A 20,750-nucleotide genomic window follows, 5' to 3' on the forward strand; every position below is an offset into this window, starting at 1 on the left:
CTGCTGCTCGGGCCGCACTGATGGTCTCTCCCCTGCAGGTGATGAGCATTCTGAGCAACCCCAGCGCCGTGCCACCGCAGCCGCAGGCCGACTTCTCCATCTCCCCGCTGCACGGCGGTCTGGACTCGGCCACCTCCATCTCGGCCAGCTGCAGCCAGCGGGCCGACTCTATCAAGCCGGGAGACAGCCTGCCCACCTCCCAGTCCTACTGCCCGCCCACCTACAGCACCACCGGCTACAGCGTGGACCCCGTGGCTGGCTACCAGTACGGCCAGTACAGCCAGAGTGAGTGCCCGGCGCCCTAGACCTCCTCTTCCCCCTCCCTGCCCCGCTCCGAGGACGTTCTGTTTATTTGCAGAGAGCTGCAAGGTGGAGTTGGGGTGGGGGCGCCCATTCCACAGGCGAGGAAATTGAGGTCCGGACGGGATGGACCGTTGTCCTCAGGTGATGCCGAGCCAGGCCCCTGCACTCACGCGACTTTCGTGGCCTTCGAGCAGTGTCGCCCCGTAGAAACGTTGATATGAGCCACACGTGGCGTTTCGAATTTCCCAGTAGCCGCAGATTAAAACGTCAGAAGAAACAAGCGCAGGTCTTCTTCCCGGCATATTTTGTTTGACCCAGCACATCTGAAGTGATGATCATTTTGCCACATAAGCCGTACAGAGTTATGAATGGGATGTTTCACGTTCTTTTTCTTCACGCTGCGTCTTTGAAATCCGGCCCATGTGAATTCAGACACCAAGTTTTCATTGGAAAACTGTTTGGTCTGTCTTTAAATTTCATAAAATCACAACGGAGAAGCAGAGTGTTCCAAGTACGCTATAAAGTTTCCCAACCACGAAGCTAAATCACATTGCAGATCAAATTAAATTACGATGTAAAATTCGGTCCCTCAGTTGCCTGTGGCCACATTTCAGGGGCCCGATGGCCACATGAGGCTGGTGTGATGCTAGAGACCCTGCCCCTTTCTGCCCCCTGGGTAGGGGGGACAGCTGTATTTTGATCTCTCTCCTGTACCCCCCACCCCGTCCTCAGCCCTGACTGCCCCCCACTCGGAGCTGGTCTCACATGCCCGCCCCAGCCACCGTCCCCCCCCCGCCGGCATCTTGCCCGGAGGCGGTGGGCACCAGACCCTCGGACCGAAGGCTGCAGAAGGCAGGCCCGGTCGCCGCCCCCAGCTGCCAGATGGGGCACTGGCAGGGCAAGTGGAGAGGCACAGAGAGCCGAGGTCACCGGGCTCCCCTCCTGCACCCCTCCTGGCCAAGGCCTCACCTGCTGGTGTCAAACTAATCAGAAGGGCGTGTGGTGAGAGGCTGAGGTCCCAGCCCGAGGGCACCCCCGCCCGGCCTCACTGACCTCTGCTTCCTCCCCACACGGCCTTGGCCTCCACAGCTAAATGAGGGCCAGCTGTGCCCGTCTCCACCTCCTGGCTGTGTTCATGGCCCCTGCCCCATGTACGTGTGTGTTCGATATGTGTATGTGCATGTATGTATGCGTGTGAGCGTGAAAACACGCCTCATAGATATGTGTGATGTATGTGCGTGTATCGTGTATTTCAGCGTACGTGTGTTCGTGCACGCCTCTTTTTGTGTGTAGATGTGCGTTTGTGTGTGTGAATGTGTGAGTGTATGTATACATGCCTATTCGCATATCTGAATTTATTTTTAATTTTTTTTAACGTTTATTTATTTTTGAGACAGAGAGAGACAGAGCATGAATGGGGGAGGGTCAGAGAGAGGGAGACACAGAATCTGAAACAGGCTCCAGGCTCTGAGCTGTCAGCACAGAGCCCGACGCGGGGCTTGAACCCACGAACTGTGAGATCATGACCTAAGTTGAAGTGGGACGCTCAACCCACTGAGCCACTCAGGCGCCCCGATGGTTCAACTTTTAATGTTTATTTTTTGAGATAGAGAGAGAGAGAAAGAGAGCAAGTTGGGGCAGGGCAGATAGAGAAGGAGACACAGAATGTGAAGCAGGCTCCAGGCTCTGAGCTGTCAGCACAGAGCCCCATGCAGGGCTCAAACTCACGAACCATGAGATCATGACCTGAGCAGAAGCAGGCGCTTAACTGACTGAGCACCCAGGCGCCCCCTTGCTTTTTAAATACAAATTTTTTAACGTTTATTTTTCTTTAAAAAAAAATTTTTTTTAACATTTATTTATTTTTGAGACAGAGAGTGTGAGCAGGGGAGGGTCAGAGAGAGGGAGACACAGAATCTGAAACAGGCTCTAGGCTCTGAGCTGTCAGTACAGAGCCCGATGCGGAGCTTGAACTCTCGGACCACGAGACCATGACCTGAGCCGAAGCCGGCCACTTAACCGACTGAGCCATCCAGGCGCCCCAAATTAATGGATTTTTTAAAATGTTTATTTATTTATTTTGAGAGAGAGAGAGAGTGCGAGCAGAGGAGGGACAGAGAGAGAGACCCAGAATCCGAAGCAGGCTCCAGGCTCTGAGCTGTCAGCTCTGAGCTGTCAGCCCGACGTGGGGCTCAAACCCACGGACTGTGAGATCATGACCTGAGCTGAAGTCGGATGCTTAACCAACTGAGCCACCCAGGCGCCCCAATGTTTATTTATTTTTGAGAGAGAGGCAGAGACAGAGCGCAAGCAGGGGAGGGGGAGAGAGAGAGGGAGACACAGAATCCGAAGCAGGCTCCAGGCTCTGAGCTGTCGGCATAGGGCCTGACGCGGGGCTCGAACTCATGGACCACGAGATCGTGACCTGAGCCGAAGTCGGACGCTTAACCGACTGAGCCACCAGGCGCCCCTCACATATCTGACTTTCAATGAGCATATTGCGTCCACACGGTGTGCATGTGAGTTTGTGTGTGAGTGCACAGGTGCACACATTTGGTCATGTGGGTATGTGTGTCCGTAAGACGCACACATGGGTTTCAGTGCACATTCAGGTGCGTCCGTGTGACCGAGCCTCCATGTGTCTGTCTGTGTATTTGCACGTGTGATGCTGTGTCACTTCATGGCATGTGTACCAAACAGGTACGCACGTGAATAGACGTGTGCGAGAGTGTGCAGGGGTGTGTGGTTATCCGTGCGGGCAACGCGTGTGCACCCAGACGTGCACGGAGGCTTGAGTGTGTCCGTGGGTGTGTATATATTTGGAGCACGGACACGTACACTGTGTGTGCAGTGTGTAAACACGGGTGTGTGCACGCTAAGGTGTGCACGCAGGTGTGGTTGTGTGTCCCTGTGCATCCGGGCAGGTACGCGTGTGGCCTGCGTGTGCAGCTGCGCCCGTGTGGGTTTGCGTGCACGAGGAGGAAGTGCGAGAGGGGGTGGAACCCGTGTGCAGGGACGGCGGAGAGCAGGGCGCGCACACATGCGTGCGAGAGTTTCCAGAGGGGCCCGAGGCGAGCCCCGGCCCCGGCCCCGCGTTCCCAGGCAGAGCGAACACACATGCTCTTGATAAAGAGTTTAGAGCCGCTCCGCGGAGGCAGCAGCCCTGGCCTGGGGCAGGCGTTAGTCACCCCCGGAGCCCCGTGCCCTGCTGCAGGGGGCCTGCCCAAGTCGGAAATAAAATTAACCCCAGAGTCAGCATGGGGGCCACCGGGGAGGGGGGATCAAAAGGGAAAGGGCCCAGGAGGCGAGAAGGGAAGAGGCCGGCCAGGCCAGGGCGATTTCCCCTCCCCTCCACCCTCCCCACTCGCCCCATCTAGCTCCAGCCCCTGCCCCCCTCCCCTCCCAACCCCGGATCCTCCTGAGTCGTATTTTCCAGCCCTACCCAGAGGGAATCCCAGGGCAGACCCCACCCCACCCCACCAAGATTCCAGGTCTGGGTTGGGAGGGGCCTGGGGGAGTGTTGGCCCCAACATCACTAAGTCTGCCACCAAGTCACCCTGCCTCAGTTTTGCCATCCGGGAAATGGGAGTCCAGGGATTAGACCCCCAACGTTTTTCCATTGTGCCGTCTTCCTCACCTTTGACATTCTGGGGCAGTCAGGGACAGGGACCCGTCGTGTTCCCACTGACCGCCTGCCCCGTGTTTACAGGTGACTGAATACGCCTATGGCGGGGCTCCCAGTCCACGTGCAAGAGTGTGCACGTCCCAAACAGCCCCTGTGTATGCCCAGGTCCACCTGTCACCTGCTCACATCTGTCCCACGCAGGAGTTTAGCCCACCAGGCACTGGGCAGATCGCGTATTCATTTCCTGCCGTGTTCAAAACCCTACCCAGAGTAGGTGTTATGTGTCCTCAGGCTATAGACGCGAGAGCCAAGGACTTTCCCAAGGTCACACAGTAGGTGAATGGCGAACTCCAGGTCCCCTGAACTTCCAACCCGGTTCTCTTTTGGCCAAACCGCCAACTTGTGTTATCAGTAGTGACACAGCCCTCGACCCACCTTTGTGTCGGTTCACGTTCATGACTTTATATGTACCTGGCTTCGAGGTATAATTACGCAAAATAGACGCGTGTAAAGGAAGGATAGATAACCCTTTAGTGAGCATCTACTATGGGGCCTGGCACTCACGGCTGCTTTGTATGGCGTGCAGACAGGCGAGGAAATGGATCCCAGAGAGGGTATTTATTTGCCTGAGATCCGGCATCGATGCGAACACCGCCACACCTACGGCCCTGACCTCAGAGAGCGTCCCTTGCAGGTGTAGGTGTGCGTGGAGGGTGCACGTGGCTAAACTCTTCAGCCAGAGAGTCCACTCCTCTCTCTGGGCCTCTTGTCTTCCCAGGGACACCTCCACACTTTTTCTCGTTCCTAGCCATTATCTGTCCATCTGTCTGTCTCTCCTGTCCCTGGAGGGGGTGGGGGCAGGGGGCAGGGACAGGGCACACGGCAGATTAATATGGCCCTGGTGTTCCCAGAGGCCAGGGCCGTACTAATGATGGGGCTGATAGAACGCAGAAGTGTGAAAAGAATTTTAATAGATCTGACAAGTCTAATAAGAATTTGTGTCTAGAAGGGTCCTCCTCTGGGGCCGCGGGCTGACGAGGCGCTGACGGCTGAGATTTGTTTACTGGTTGGCATCTCCTGCCAACTCCCGATTAATCTAATTTGAGACGTTCAGAGCCCAGGCGCGGGCACAAGGCAGAGGAGAGGGGACGCGGAGAGACAGAGGGACAGGGAGGGCCGCTGACAGAGGCTGTAATGAGAAATGTCACAGCCCTGCCCTCGCCGGCCCCAGGCTCGACCCCAGGGAGAGGCGGGCTCTGTGCACCGAGGGTGCCCTTGAAGTTGGCTTGGTCATTAGTAAAGTTGGGCTTCTTGGGGTCAAATCGCCCACCTTGGCAGGGCCTGGGGAAAGTCCTGTGGGCTGAACCCTGGCTGGCAGCCAGGAGAGGCGAAAAAGGAGGACACAGAGTGACCAGAGGCACAAGCAGGACAAATTCGGGTTCCTCCGTCTCACATGCAGCGCCTGACCGTGAGTCAGCAATCTTTCTGTGCCTCAGTCTCCACCTTCGTAAAATGGGAACAGCTGTGCCTAAACCATGGGGTTGGTGAGAAATTAAAGGACACCGTGTCCGCCTCGCCCCGTGGTAAGCGTTCCGTATGTGAGGGATCGAGCGTTGTTGTTCTGACTGTTCTCCACAGCCGGGCCTTCCCACCCCACCCCCCAGGGACAGCCGCACCGGCTGGCACAGAGTGTGACGTCAGGTGGAATAAGGCGGAACAGGCAGAGGCGTTCGGTGAGTCAGGAGAGGTCGCCTGACTCGGCCGCGTGCCCTGGGAAGCCACCCACACTTCCTGGAGTCGAAACGGGGGCCCACGCAGGATTTGGGGTGTCGAGTGCTCCGTACCCTCTAAAGCGCACACACCCAGGACGCTGCGGGCGAAGCGCGTGGGGGTGGTTCGGAGCTGGCAACAGACCGCCTGGGTCCACAGCCTGAGGGCCACGTGACCTTCCCAGTTACACAGTCTCTTAGGGCAGGGCCTTGGCTCCACCACCTGTAAAATGGGACAGCGGAACTAGCAGCCTGGCAGCGGTGAGCATTAAGCGAGATCGCGCATGCGTGAGGGGCATAGAGCACGGTGGGCGGAGAATGAGCTCGGTCTTTGGGTAGCTCCTCCCTCTCTTCCTGTAGCTCCCCCTCCTCTTCCTGCTGTGGCTCTACAGACTAGCTTCCTCAAGGTCAGGCCCTGGGGCCCAGATAAGACTTGCTCCAAGGAGCAGAGACGAGATGCCTGAGTTGCAGGCTGCCCCTGAGGCCAGAGATCCAGAGATTGAAGTTTCTTCCACCTGCCCCTCGCCCCCACCGTGGAGTGAGGGGTAAGACAGGCCACCACCCCTTCTGTGTTACCAGCTGGGAGCCTGGAGGCTGAGTGATGTCAGGGACAGCACCCAGGGCCTCAGTTCAAGCCCTAGAGCCTGGAAGCTAAGGAACACAGAGCCCAGACACTGCAGAAACCCCAGGACATTTGCATATCCTTTAGGAATCGGTACAGTCCCTGAGCCTTCTGTGCCCAGCATCTCAAAGCACGTCATCTCATTTGATCTTCATAACAGCCCTTGAGGAGGCTGGGATCTGCTCTCCCCATTTTACAGACCGGGAGACAGGCCTGGAGAGGCAACACGATTTGCCCAAAGCCACATGCACCGGAGATAGTTGGGACTCCAGATTGCCCCGTTCACTGTTCCTTTCCTTCTTGCCTCTGTCAAAGGTCACACCTGCACACCTGCTCCCTAAATCCCAGTCCTGTGAGAGCCCAAGGCCTCTGAGCTCACCATGTACCAGGCACAGTGCTAACCTCTTTATATGCATTTTCTCACTTTCTCCCCACAATTCTTCCACCTAGGCACTGTCGTTATCCCCATGTTTACAGACAAGGAAACTGAGGCTTGTATAGGTGAGATGGTTGGTATGCCCCAGATCACACACTAAAAGTTGGCAGGTGCAGGATTTGAACCCCTAAAGAATATGGTCTCAATTATTGATACTTCCCAACTCGCCTCCCTGGGCCTTGTCTCTGGCTGTGCCCACACCTGGCTCTACCCACCTGCCGTAGGCAGGGACCCTCGACTTTGGGGAGGCATGTGGAGTGCTATAGGGCCCCTCAGCGGGCAGGTGACAAGGAGAGTATCGGGTCAGGCCTCGTGAGTCCAGGGCAGTAGTCGTTATATTTCCTCTCGCCTTGGCCTCGGCCATGGATTCCAGGTTGGGAGGTAGCATCTCTGTGCCTCAAGAGGCCTCGGTCCCATGCCAGTCACATCATTTGGTCAGAGCTGATCTCTGCTGTAGCCTCAGGCGGACACAGCAGAGTCGAGACAGAACACGTGCACACACAGACCTAGCAGTCACGCCTGCGCACACACATACACTGACATGCGTACCTGGCTTAGGTGCAACTCACCTGGACACGGTTACCTGGGCATGCGTGGGCATTCCCCCTGCTCTACTCACACAGGTACATACAGCTCATCCACATCTGTCCACATGTACATGCGTGAGCATTGTTCATGGGTGAACATTCATGTTAGTGCCTGTTACTATGCAGAGATTGTTGTTTCCGCTGTTCACACACACAAGCACACCCCCTCTGACTCTCATCCCTCTGGATGGCTAGAACTTCAAGGCTAAAGGTCTCAGCTCCCAGCATATCAAGGTCCTGGCTCCTTGTTCTGCATGGATCTCTTGGCTCAACTTTGAGTAAGGGATGTAAGGGATGTTGCTGTGTCTCACCCATGAGCTGGGCTCAGGCTCCAGAGAAAAAAGAAGGATCTTTTCCTCATTACTACCCAGGCTCCGTGGGATTCACCGGACATCCCCCATAGCAGGCATATGTACAGGTGTATTGGAAAGGGAACTAATTCTTCTCTCAACGATGTGGAATCTTTTGTACTTTCCTACAGAACCTATGAGAGAGCTGGGCAAATAAAAGTGTTAAGTAAATATTTGCTTAATGGTTAGAGAGGAAGTAAGAGAATGAGCTTCATGAAGAGATGGATGGATGGATGGATGGATGGATGGATGGATGGATAGAAGGATGGATGGATGGATGGATGGATAGATGGACATAAGGATGGATGGATGGATGGATGGATGGATGGATGGATGGATAGATGGACATAAGGATGGATGGATGGATGGTTGGATGAACAGGTGTATAGATGGACAGAAGGGTGGATAGATGGATGGATGGTTGGATGGATGATGGATGGATGGAAGAACAGGTGGATAGATGGACAGAAAGGTGGACAGATGGATGGATGGATGGATGGGTGGATGGATGGATGGATGGATGGATGGATGAACAGGTGGATAGATGGACAGAAGGATGGATGGATGGATGGATGGATGGATGGATGGATGGATGAACAGGTGGATAGATGGACAGAAGGATGGATGGATGGATGGATGGATGGATGGATGAACAGGTGTATAGATGGACAGAAGGGTGGACAGATGGATGGATGGTTGGATGGATGATGGATGGATGGAAGAACAGGTGGATAGATGGACAGAAAGGTGGACAGATGGATGGGTGGATGGATGGATGGATGGATGGATGGAAGGATGGATGGATGGAAGAACAGGTGGATAGATGGACAGACGGGTGGATGGATGGATGGATGGATGGTTGGATGGATGAATGGATGGAAGAACAGGTGGATAGATGGACAGAAGTGTGGATGGATGGATGGATGGATGATGGATACGGGGCAGATGGAAGAATAGGCAAAAGGACCTTAATTTCTAGGAGCTTCTCTTTTTTTTTCCAGCTGCTGTTGATTACCTGGCCAAAAACGTGAGCCTCTCCACACAGCGTCGCATGAAGCTTGGGGAACATTCTGCTGTGCTGGGACTCCTGCCTGTGGAAACTGGCCAGGCCTACTAGGGACCCTGGGGCGACTTGCCCCAGACCAAGTCCCAGCCCAATCCTTACTGATCCCTGAGCCTCCCAGCCTCAGCCCTTTCATTACCCTGGGGTCTCAGGAGGCCAGGAAAGGAGCCCATTCCCTTCTCATAGCCAGCCCTCTGGAGATGTGCAGCCAGTCTACCGTTCACCTATGTTTAGGAACCCAGAGCAACCCCCTTGGAGTCTGCCCCTCCACTCTCTCTCCAGGAGGGTTTCTGTCAGCCTGCAGCCATTCCCCCAGTCAAATCCTGTCGTGGCCTCTGTGCTATCTCAGGCACAGAGGTGGAAGCTCACCCCGAATAGAGCAACCTGGGCACCCAAAGGAGGATGGTATCTGGGATGAGGTACTGGAGCCCTTTGGACCCGACTCCAGTGAGTACCCCGGCCAGAGGTGGGGGTGGAGCTCACAGGGTCCCTCCCAGCTGGAAGTGCTGGGAGCCAGCCCTCTCCTCCCAGGTGGATCTCTGGCCCAGGGCCTGAACCACAGCCCATTCCTCCTCTGGATGCTGGGACGCCAGCAGAGAGGGGACCCTAGTCCTGGGGTCTTCCCAGGGGAATCACCCAGGAATTCTGAGGACTCCAGGACCTTCCCCACACACCTCTGCTGGGTGTAGGGGGTGGGAATCTAGCCAAGGTGGGGGCTCCAGAAGGACCAGGCAGAGGCTTACCCGGGGAGAGGGGCTCATCAGCAGTGGGCGGCCAGCAGCCAAAGACCCAACCCAGGCACCCCGAGGCAGCAGGCTCCTAGACTGAAGTCTAGGTTCCAGCCTTGCTCACCCCATGCGGGGCCTAGGGAGCCCACGGGCTCTTCAGTTTCCCATTCTCTGAATCAGGCGGGAGGGGGAAGGGAGCAAGTCGTGTATCGAGAGGCAGAGGGCAGAGGGCAGGCTCAGAAGGGCGTTGCTTAGCTGGGGTTCCTGTGCTTGTGGACAGCAGCCCTTTGTTGCCAGAGGCTTTAGTGCTGTGCCTTCAAGCCCACGACCCCTGGAGCTGCAATTTCTCACAAAGCCTCCCTTGGAGACCTGAACCTGCCCCCTCCATGCCTGGCCCTCTGGTAAGGGCACCTTCATCTGCCCCTTAAGCTGCTGGGGAGCAGAGGGCTTCCCTTGGAGCTCTGGAGGAGGGTTATGGGACCAGCAGGGACTGCTTGTCCACAGGCAAAACCACAGACTCCCCTTGACATTTGGTGGCGGGGGGCGGGGGGGGGGCAGTGGAGGGGGCACGTCATTGTCCCACTGACAGTGGCACCTTTCAGTGTTGATCCACTCTAGGTCGAGAGGGCCCTGTCTACTCATCCAGCACAGCTAAGTGGGGGCAGATGTGGCCAGTGTTCAGGCCACCGCTCCTAGACAGGTGGGGGATGCCCAAGGTTCCAGAGACTAGGGGAAAGGCGCCTTCCTTGGCCACGCCGGTGGCTTCTTCATATCCCTTCTCTTTAAAAGTTGAAATCTTTGGGGAATGGTTCGAGCCCCTCACTTTGCCTCCCTTGGGACTTTTGACTACCTTCACCTATTTATCAAAATTATATTCGTCTCCACCGTCACCATTGTTATCATCTATACTTGGATCACCTTTATCAAGTGCTGCTAGGTTAGAGGCACTTGTGACAGCTGGGCACATGAGGCCACCTCTTTGCTCAACCCATGCCGCTTGCTCTCAGCCAACAAGACATTCCCGGAGGGAAGGGCTGCTGCTTTGGGATTCAGTCAACCCGAGTACCTCCCTCCTGGGGAACTGGGCTAGCAAGATGCTAGGACACTTTCCTGCGTGGATGCCGCTTCTGTGACAAATGCTCACCTGTTTTCTCGTCTTCAGACTTGGTAACATCAAGCCTGTCCTGGACCACGGCCAGGGTGGCTCGTATCTCTGGTTTAGAGGAACCTATGGATACACGGAGACAAACAGACTCTTTGGTAGCAGCAGATACCTGGACATGTGTGGCCCGTGGAGGTCAGCCCAGTTTTCAACTGGGGCATCTACTGCGGGAGACTTTTGGTTCTTCAAGCTCTGGACAGAAAAGAAGACTGTGTTGTCCCTTGGTGACCCAGTCCCCGTGTTTGTAACCATCACAGCCAGGAAGCAGCTCTTAAGATCAACCACAGTCTTCATCCACATTCCTTGAATGGTCAGGCCTCCCCCCTGGAGGCCTGGCTCAGAAATCATCTTGAATCCCCTTACATACCCAGGAGCAGAGCTCTCAGGCAGGTGACATCAAAACCACCCAGCCTCACTCCCAGGAGGTGACATTCCCATGCTAGGACCAATCTCAAATCTCCACCCCCCCCCCCCCAGCCCCCGTGATGAAATGGGAATAAACCAAGTGATTTCTCTTTATGTCCAATTTCTCTGGAGTTCTCCCAAGCCACCATCTTGGTAGAAAATGGGACTTATTCTCCCTGGAGCCCCACCCCCACCTGGCAAAATTTCCCTAAAATCCTGTGTATTAATGTGTCTAGCCAACTCAGTCCATAAAACTCCATCTTGGGCTGGCAGCTCACAACCTCACCGGACAGATGATGTGGGACAAGAGGTACAAGGCTTCAAACTCTTGAGGGTTGACCACAGCCTAAGAAAGAAGGCCTGAATCCCCGTGGCCAGGTCAGCCCAGAAGCAATCCCCATCCATTCCTGTAAATAGAATCCATAGCAAAATAAGAGATGTTTCCTCCAACTTACCACAAGTAGCTGTTGGTCCTACCTATGGGGGGGGAGGTCCCTCATGAGCTCATTGTACATTAGTTGGAAATGTGGTGATGTGCTGTTCGTTTATAGGAAGTCGACTTTTATATAAATATATATATATATATATACTAAAAAAGGAAAGAAAACCCCCACAGTGTGTGTCGTGCTAGTGGCCAGAGACCATCTGTAGGGATATATCTGCATATTGTGTGTTTCAAATTATACATTCCAGGCTCTGTTGGGTTCTTTCATTTTTATTGCTTTGTTTTTTTCATTTGCTGTTTCTCTCTTGCTATGAAAAAAGAAAGAAGTGATGTGTAAGAACCAAGCTATGCTTCACACTCTTATTTTTTACTTGATTTACCTTTGCCATTCTTTTTCTAGAAGAACATGAAGAAGAGAGATAGAGGAATGGGACAGAAGGAAGGAAGGATGAAGAGGGGGGGTTGCCCAGAAGACAAATGAGAAGGTCAGATTTCCAGTCTGACTATGGCTTGAGAGCAGAGCAGGTCCGAGACTTGGCCCAGACTCCCCGGAGATCCAACGTTGTTTCAGATGGAGCTTTTGAAGCGTGCTGAGATTTGGATCCTGGAACTTGGTGAAATTCCATGATTGCCCGAAAAAGACATTCTCTGGGGCCTCTCTCAGGTTGATGTTCTCGCCCAGCTCCCGATGTTCCCGTCACTACTAGATGCTTTTTGGGGTTGTCCGCTCTCTCCTGCAAAGGCACCGAACCGAGACCAAAATGGGGGTACTCCGGCCGCCATCTTGAAATGCTCAGAGGCAGCTGTGTACTGGGGACTCTTTCTGTCAGCTCTAACACGGCCAATCCCCCACCTGGGACGTGTCCACATAGCACTCTAGATCATTCCTTCTTCCTGGTAATTGCAACTCGGTTGCTTTCGTGTTTGACTCAGCCATATTCCTCCATGTGGAAGTGAGTGTGTGTGCTTGAGAGTGTGAGTGGGGCGTGTGAGTGGGCTTGTGGGTGCAAGGGTGTGTGTTTAAATATAATCGCACCATAATTTATTCAGCTATATGGAGTAGTAGATTAGAAAGAGAAACTGGCATTTGCTTTAACTACCTGCTTGTGAGCGCTTCCTCTGTAACTCAGGCGTAACTGTTATACATTAAAAGAAATTAAAGCATTTCCAAGGTTCTGTGTCCTTAATTGACTGTCATTAGGCAGCTGCCCTAAAAGGGACCGAGGGGTGGCTGAGAAGCTCTTTGACCTAATTTAGAGGGTCAGAATAGGACCGCCGGGCCCCTCAGTGCCAAGCAGCTGTTAGACAGGTAGTGGATGCTCAATCAGTATTTGACCAATGGAATGCTGTTGTTTAAGCATCTCTCTGATGAAGTTTCAGTTCTGTTCACCAGGACAGACTTCCTGCTGCTAAGCTTAGAGCCCTCAGTGTCCTTTTCCTAGGACATAGAATTTGGAAGGTAGGAGAGAGCTCAGAAGCTTCCATGTTTTCTTAAAGAGCAGAACTTGATATGGGGATTCATGGGCAGGTGGATTTATGGAGGGGGAGCCCTCAAGAGAAATGCATAAATGAGTGAAGGAAGCAACACAGGACAGGGAGGGAGCTAAGCAGGAGGAGCTTTTAACTGGAGTCTAGTTTCAACCTGATAGTGCCGGGGACTCTCGAGCATGAATAGCACAGAGCTAGTCTCACCTTGAGACTAGAGGACTGGCCTCTTGTGCTAAACTGTCAGTCATTCATGGCTGCTGGCTGTTCCTCGGGAATGTGGGTATGTGGATATGTGGGTAAAGGCTAATGTACCCAAGCAACTCTGGCCCAAGTGCATCCTGTGGGCTGGGGGCAGTTCTCCAGAGAAAGATGTAAGGATGCACCCATAGCAGTGACAACACGTCTGTTAGGGTACAGGTGCACTGGCTCAGTGAAAGGGATCTGGGCAAGGAACAGCAGCTTCTACTCCACATATGTTCCCCTGGCCCTAAATTGGGTTACCTGTGTCATTCCAGTGTATGGGTTTACTGGGATGATCTGAACAGGAGGGGGGAGAGGTGAAAGGGTTGCTGGGAGATAATGTATATGGAGGATTGGTAAGGTGTTTTATGGACCTGAGCCCATCTAACCCAGCCAAGTGTTCCAGGTTAGGACTACAGGAGATTGGATCTTCCCTCTCCCGCTTAGTGTTCAGTAAGTCAGGAAGATATGGGGGAGAATCAAGAACTGGTCAAGTTCTGCTCTTGGCTTTGCATGTGACTCTATGTGGATCCTGAGATAATTTTCTTCCCTTCTCAGACCCTATTTCTATATATTCTTTAAAAAGCAGCCTAGATAATCCCTAAGAATCTTCTAGGTTACCCTAACAATAAACTGAGCCAATAGCTGTTCTGGAAGGTGGCCCAGAGAGTACCCTGATGGCTCAGAGCTGTCCGCTACCAGTGCTGGGAAAGCAACACTCAGTGCTGGGTGCTGAGTGATGCCAAGCTGCTCCCAGACACAGATCTGCCCTTGGGGGCCCTCAGAGAGCTCTCTGACCCCCTCTAAGGGAGCTTTTCTAAGAGTCCCATCCAACAATCTTTGTTTACAGACCAAGGAAAGTTGAGAAATTTAATCTTCTGCCCAGGCACACTACTGCCCAGAATAAAACCAGGTTTCTGTCTAAAGGAAAAAGGAAGAATGGCTATTGGATGGAAGAGTGTATCAGTCAGCTTTTGCCACCGTAATGCTTTGTAACATAGTAGCCTCTTTTTCTGGTTTCATTGCTCATGCACATCTCATATGAATAAGTTTCACAATCTTTCCTGGAGTAAAATTTACTAGTGAAGGAAAGAGAGAAGACACAAGAGCCCTGCGATGGGGAGGGACACACAGGACAGAGAGATGAGGCTTCTGTATAATTTCATCCATTGTGGAGTTGAGTCTATGAATACCTGGTCCTCCTGAGAGCACAGTTTCTAGAACCCCACTCCTTCCCTTCCCCAGATTGCCACTGACTTGCTCTGAGCAGAGAATTCATTCTCCTGGCTCTAATGATGTAAATACCTGTTGCAAGGATCAGGGACTCACTTCTCAGAGGCACCAGGGAGGGTATGTTCAGGGCTCCAGGCACCTCTGCTCTCTCCCCTGGAAAGAATCAAAATGCTCCCTCATGTCAAGCCTTGTATTTGGTCCCAGGTACCCTCTGTGTGACTGTAGAAAAGCCACTTCCCCCAATCCTTCAAATGAGAATAAAGTCTGTCCCATTATATCAGGCTGGAAAACAATAACCAACAACTTCAAATCTCTTGGCTTAAAACATGAAAGGTTTACTTTTTTTCTTGCTCATATTTGTGACTGTGGCCCATCACGGTCATCTTGATAGAGGATGGGCATCATCTCGAGCACTGCTGGCCACTGGTACCAGAAGGAAAGAGAAATGTAAATTGTACACTGGTTCTTAAAGCATCCACCTGAAGTGGCTGGTGTGGGACATTTCTGCTCAGGTTCCATTGGCCAAAGCAATTCTTATGGCCACACTGACCTTCAAAGGAAACATAATCCATCTTGTGCCTGGGAGATGGGAGGCTGGGCTATCGGGAACAGCACTTGGGGCTGCCACACCCACCTATGCAAGGGAATTTCATGAGGACCAAGTGAGAAAAACTGATGTGAAAGCAAGCATCTCTTTAAGGACCTGCTCTATGCTCCCTGCCGTGGTGGGCCCTGGAGGTGAGGCTGGGCAGGGAGTGACACTAAAAGAACCACAAAGATGGCCTCTTCTCTGAGGGAAAGGCAACACTAACTATGAGGCTCCTGCAATGTGCCCATACGTGCACTATTTGTCTTATGCACATAACAACATTGTGAGGTGGGAATTTCACCATTAATATATAAGAAAGGAAGCTAAGAGTCAGAAAGTTAGAGTCACTTGCCCGCTCTCACACGGCTAGTTACTGATAGGGACTGAGCTCTTCAAAAGAAGACTTCCTTGGGGCGCCTGGGTGGCTCAGTCAGTTAAGCGTCCGACTTCAGCTCAGGTCACTATCTCGTGGTCTGTGAGTTCAAGCCCCGCGTCGGGCTCTGGGCTGATGGCTCAGAGCCTGGAGCCTGCTTCCGATTCTGTGTCTCCCTCTCTCTCTGCCCCTCCCCCATTCATGCTCTGTCTCTCTCTGTCTCAAAAATAAATAAACGTTAAAAAAATTTTTTTTAAAAAGAAGACTTCCGTGTCACGTTCCAATATTGGAGTGCTGGAGACGTGGAGGAGGGGCCTTGTCTGAGGGTGGATGCCGATGGCTGTCTTCCACAGTCTGGATCAGGGGCAGAGAGCCCTGTAGGTCACTGCCATCATCTGATGAGGAGATACCATCAGATAATCCACAGATATCAGCACTGCAATGACCCCTCCCAGAATTCGTACCACATTCATTCTTAGAAGACAAGGGCTTGTTGGATAGAAATATGAGCTTTAGAGAGAATAGACCCTAACATGTATGCTTCCTACTGTGTACCGGGTGATTCTCATCCATTGTTTTAGTTAACACTCCCAACATCTGCATATGGCAAGCATTGCGGGCCCTAGTATACACATGAGGAAATGGACCCAGAGAAGTGAGGCAGCTGGCTCCAGGCCCCCAACCACAAGGTGGAGGAGTAGAGATTCAAACCCATGACTCGTCCCAGTGTCCTGTCCATCATAGCAGGCTGCTCCCTAAGTGCAGATAGGACATTGCGTGAACTAGGAGGACAATGCGTTTTGAAGTGTATCAGTCAGTTGTTGCCAGAGTAATGCTGCATGATAAGCCACATCAAAGCTCTGGCTTACAACAAATATGAATTCTCACTTAACCAGGTTTGTAGGTCACCCATGGTTTCTCTGGTTTGGCTAATCTAGGCTTGGGTTACAGTATGGTAGGGAGACCACCTGTAGGATGGCCACCAAGATGTATACCTGGTATACCAGGCCACCTGGTATACATGTTCTTGAGTGTGGGAGGGGTCTGTGAATATGGTGGGATGGTCACAACCTCAACATGGTTACACTGTCTGACAAAGGTGGGAATACAGTCAGTCTTGTGATTACATTACATTACACAAGGGTGCATCACAGCAGACTGGAGTGAGGTTCTCCTGTGGTTTTTAAGAAGTCAGCTGCGGGGCGCCTGGGTGGCACAGTCGGTTGAGCGTCCAACTTCAGCCAGGTCACGATCTCGCGGTCCATGAGTTCGAGCCCCGAGTCAGGCTCTGGGCTGATGGCTCAGAGGCTGGAGCCTGTTTCCAATTCTGTGTCTCCCTCTCTCTCTGCCCTTCCCCCGTTCATGCTCTGTCTCTCTCTGTCCCAAAAATAAATAAACGTTGAAAAAAAAACAATTTAAAAAAAAGAAGTCAGCTGCTATGTCAGGAGAAGGCTATTGCTAGGAGATTAGGGCACCCTTCAGGAGCTGAGAATGATCTATGCAACAGCCAGCAAAAAAGTGGAGACTTCAGTCCTACCCAAGGAACTGAATTCTACCAACACTCTAAATGGGTTTGGGAATAGATTCTTCCACAGTTGAGCCTTCTGATGAGATCACAGCCCTTGCTGACACCTTGATTTCAGCCTCATGAAATCCTGAGCAGAAGGCTCAGTTATGCTGTGTCTAGACTCTTGACCTACAGAAACTGTGAGATAATAAAGGGAGGGGGGTTGTGTTAAGCCACCAAGTTTGTAGTAAATGGTTATGCAGCAATAGAAAACGAATACAGATGGGCAGGAAGACTTCAGTCTCTAGGTCTGATGATATTTATTCCGGGGGGGGGGGGTGGTCTATGAAGAAGGCAGCTACAGGACCATGAGTATAGATCACCAGATCACCAGTGTTCAAAGGGCATTTTCCATTTCAAGCCCCATTTCAAGTTTCTTCTCTTGTCAGATCCACTAACATCCGATTGGCCAAGGCAAGTCTCATGGTCGAGCCCAAGATCAAGGTATAAGGAAGTCCATTCCACCCGCCTTGAAGCATGGAAAAATTTTGGATGTCTGTTACAGGGGAGTTTAAGAATTAGGATACATTACTCAGGAAATTTAGCAAAAAACAAACAAACAAACCTCCATCTGGTTCTACCTCCCTCCATGCCCATCAGTCCACAGCTGACCAATAAGCATTTACCTCCACGGTATATTTGAAGTCCATGAAACCCCCTTCCCTAGCCCTGTCAAATTGATCCATAGAGAGTAGTCTTCTAAGAGAGGAAAGTGGGAACCAGGAGAAGTCAGGGTGAAGAGCAGGTACCACTGTGGGGTTTGTGGGTTACAGGAGGAGCTTTCAGTAAAATTGACATGAACAGGACCACTCCCAGGCAGATGGGCTTAGGTAAGCATTGTGGTATGGGTAGCTGGATTCCTTGATTCTTTGAGCTGGATCACACCCACCTGACCCTACAGAACTCCATCTTCTTGTGAAGCTAGCCATTAAGGCCAGCCCATTAGCTTCCCATGTCATATGGATGCACATGTCCTTGGTGCCAGGTAATTTATACACATGACTTGTCTATGGTTTTAAGAGAGCATATTGAAGTCAAACAGCCTATGTTCCAATCCTAACACCACTACTAGCTAACCTTGGGCAATTAGTCTCTGAGGACCCAGTTTTCTCATCATCTATAAAACTGGCATAATGATAGTACCAACCTCCAAGGCAATTGTGAAGATTGCATGAGATCACATAATAAAGAAACCAATGTCACTTTCTTTAGCCCTGTTTCACAAACTTATGTGACTATTGGATTTTTTTAAGCAGGGAATAATTTGGGGGAGTGGGAGCTATTTTTTTAATTTTTTTTAAGTTTATTTGTTTTGAGAGAAAGAGAGGGAGGTGAAGAGAGAGAGGGAGAGAGAGAATCTCAAGCAGGCTCCATGCTATCAGCACAAAGCCCTATGCAGGGCTCAATCCCATGAATCATGAGATCATGACCAAAGCCTAAATCAAGAGTTGGACACTTAACTGACATAGCCACCTAGGTGCCCCAGGTCTTTTGTTGTAAGAATCCTTATTAACATTATAGAGAGATGCCTGGAGTTTCCTAGCAGCCAATGGAAAAATAAGAAAACCAATGAGTTACTGAGTACTTATGTCAATGAGAAAATAAGAAACTTGCTAAAGGATGGTTCTCCCTGGTGTCTTCCTGAATAGGACCATATGATGTAATATATACAAACTCAAGAATAAACTCCTGAAATATATAAAGGTGTGCTGCAAGGGATAATTCTTATAAAGTTCTTCAATACAGGTTGTTGGTAATTCAGTAAAAATAACCCTGGTGGGAGGTGGGGAGAGATAAGAACAGGATATGATCTAGATACTGGGTTCCCTGATGACTGCACTTGATCCAAGGATCATTTTTGGAATATCTAAAGAGGAAGAGTAAGCCTATCAAAAAAAATCACACTTCACATGACTTTTTTCCCAACGGAACTTTTGATAAATATTAAATGGAAAATAACTGGGCAATAAACATCCTGGAGAATTTTCAGAGTATGATTATATAGATGCCGAATCATGTTTCTTATAGATGGCATTGTGAGAGTCTGACAATCTCTGTCCTTAAGATCTATGTTTAGACCTTTTACATTTAATATAATGATTGATGTAATTGGATTTAGGTCTACTGTATCATTATTTCTTTGTAACCTCCTTTTTAAATTTCTCTTTTCTTTCTTGTTGCCTTCTTTTGGATTGTTTTAATCTATTTCATTTTAGTTTATCTGTTGGCCTTTTGGCATATATTTTTATATTATTTTTCTGTGATTGGTCTAGAGATTATTATATACCTACCATTCTACTTAAGTTAATATTTTACAGTTTCAAATAAAATATAGAAGGCTTAAAACCCTTGATATTATAGCTGACATATGTATACATGTACATACATTGAACACTCCCAAATAATATTATATTTTTTCCTTTGAACAATCATATATTTTAAAGAACTTAAGGGGAGAAAAATTGACTATTATATTTTCCCAGATATCTCTCACTTCTGTTGCCTCTTCTCTATTCCTGATGTTCCAAAGTTGCCTCTGGTATCAGTTCAGAGCTGATACCTTCAGCCAGAACTTCTTTTGCCCTTTCTTTTAGAGAGGTCTGCTGGTTAAGAATTCTCTTAGCCTTCCAAAGGATTTTTTTTTTTTTTTTTGCTAGGTATGGAATTCTGAGTCTATGGTTTATTTTCTTCCACAAGAGATGTTCCAGTGTCTTCTGGCCCCAAAGGTTGCTGATGAAACGTCCACAATTACTTGAACTGTTGCTGTCTTTTGTGTACATGTAGTTTCTATCTGACTGCTTTAAAGCCTTTATCTTTTATTTGCAGAAGTTTGATTAGATTACGTTTAGGCATAGTTTTCTTTGAGCTTATCCTCTTTGGGACTCACTGACCTCTTGAATCTGTTCATTTATGGTTTTTTTTCACTTACATTTGGGACATCTTCAGCCATAATTTTTTATTTAATATTTTTTTTCCTGCATCTATCTCTTACTCCCCTTATTCAGGGATTTCAATGATAGAAATGTTAGATCTTTTATTATTGTCCCACAGTCTCTGAAGCTCTGTTCATGTTTTTTCAATCTTTTTTTTTTCTCTGTTCTTCAAATTGAATAATTTTTACTGCTCTGTTCTCAAATTCAGTGACTATTTTCTCTGTTATCCCCATCTTGCTATTAAACACACCCATGATTTTATAATTTTTCTGAAATTGTATGCTTCACTTATAAAATGTTTATTTAGTTCTTTTTTGTAGTTTCTATTTCACTGTCGTGAATGTCTATAATTCCATTTATTTCAAGACTGTTCAACCTACCTCATGGAGTGTAGTTCTAAAAGCCACATTAAAATCTTTAGTAATTCCAATACAGGGGTCATTTCAGGGTTAGCATCTATTGATTGCTTTTTCCCTTGAGAATTGGTTGAGTTTGCTGGTTCTTGATCCACCAAGTAATTTGGGGCTTTTAAAACATCATGTTGTTAGACTCTGGATCCTGTTAAAAATCCTTTGGAGAATGGGGGTTTTGTTTATTTTGCTGTTGTTTAAATTTAGCAGACAATCAACCCATTTGAGTTCAGATCTCGAGGTCTGTCTTGCCTTCGGGAACAAGAATTTCAACTTCAGTCCAGTTTTCAAAGACTTTGCTCTGGTGTTTGGGTCTGTGGCACTCATCTGCCACTTAAGTGTGGGTCTGGGACTCGGGCAGTGGTTTAAAGTATCTTTCAGCCCTCAAAACCTTTGCTACGTCTTATTCTGTGTTTTAATGT

The 20,750-nt window shown here is 50.2% G+C and overlaps 1 protein-coding gene and 1 long non-coding RNA gene across 4 annotated transcripts in view; both read left to right on the forward strand.

Annotated features, from left to right (window-relative positions):
• Window positions 1–10,018, forward strand: part of PAX7 (paired box 7) — a 97,319-nt gene extending 87,301 nt beyond the window's left edge. For all 3 annotated transcript variants that reach the window (XM_003989610.6, XM_006934359.5, XM_006934358.5), the window contains exons 8-9: window positions 39–285; window positions 8,694–10,018. In XM_003989610.6, the coding sequence (XP_003989659.1) occupies window positions 39–285; window positions 8,694–8,809 (363 nt within the window). In that variant the 3' untranslated portion in view covers window positions 8,810–10,018. The remainder of the gene's footprint in view (window positions 1–38; window positions 286–8,693) is intronic.
• An 8-nt stretch (window positions 10,019–10,026) lies between these two features.
• On the forward strand, window positions 10,027–12,661 carry LOC123379494. Its single transcript, XR_006583958.1, has 2 exons — window positions 10,027–10,955; window positions 11,896–12,661. It is a non-coding gene; the product is annotated as an uncharacterized LOC123379494 (long non-coding RNA).
• The last annotated feature ends 8,089 nt before the right edge of the window (window positions 12,662–20,750 follow it).

Source organism: Felis catus, chromosome C1 (assembly GCF_018350175.1).
Source record: "Felis catus isolate Fca126 chromosome C1, F.catus_Fca126_mat1.0, whole genome shotgun sequence".
NCBI lineage: Eukaryota > Metazoa > Chordata > Mammalia > Carnivora > Felidae > Felis > Felis catus.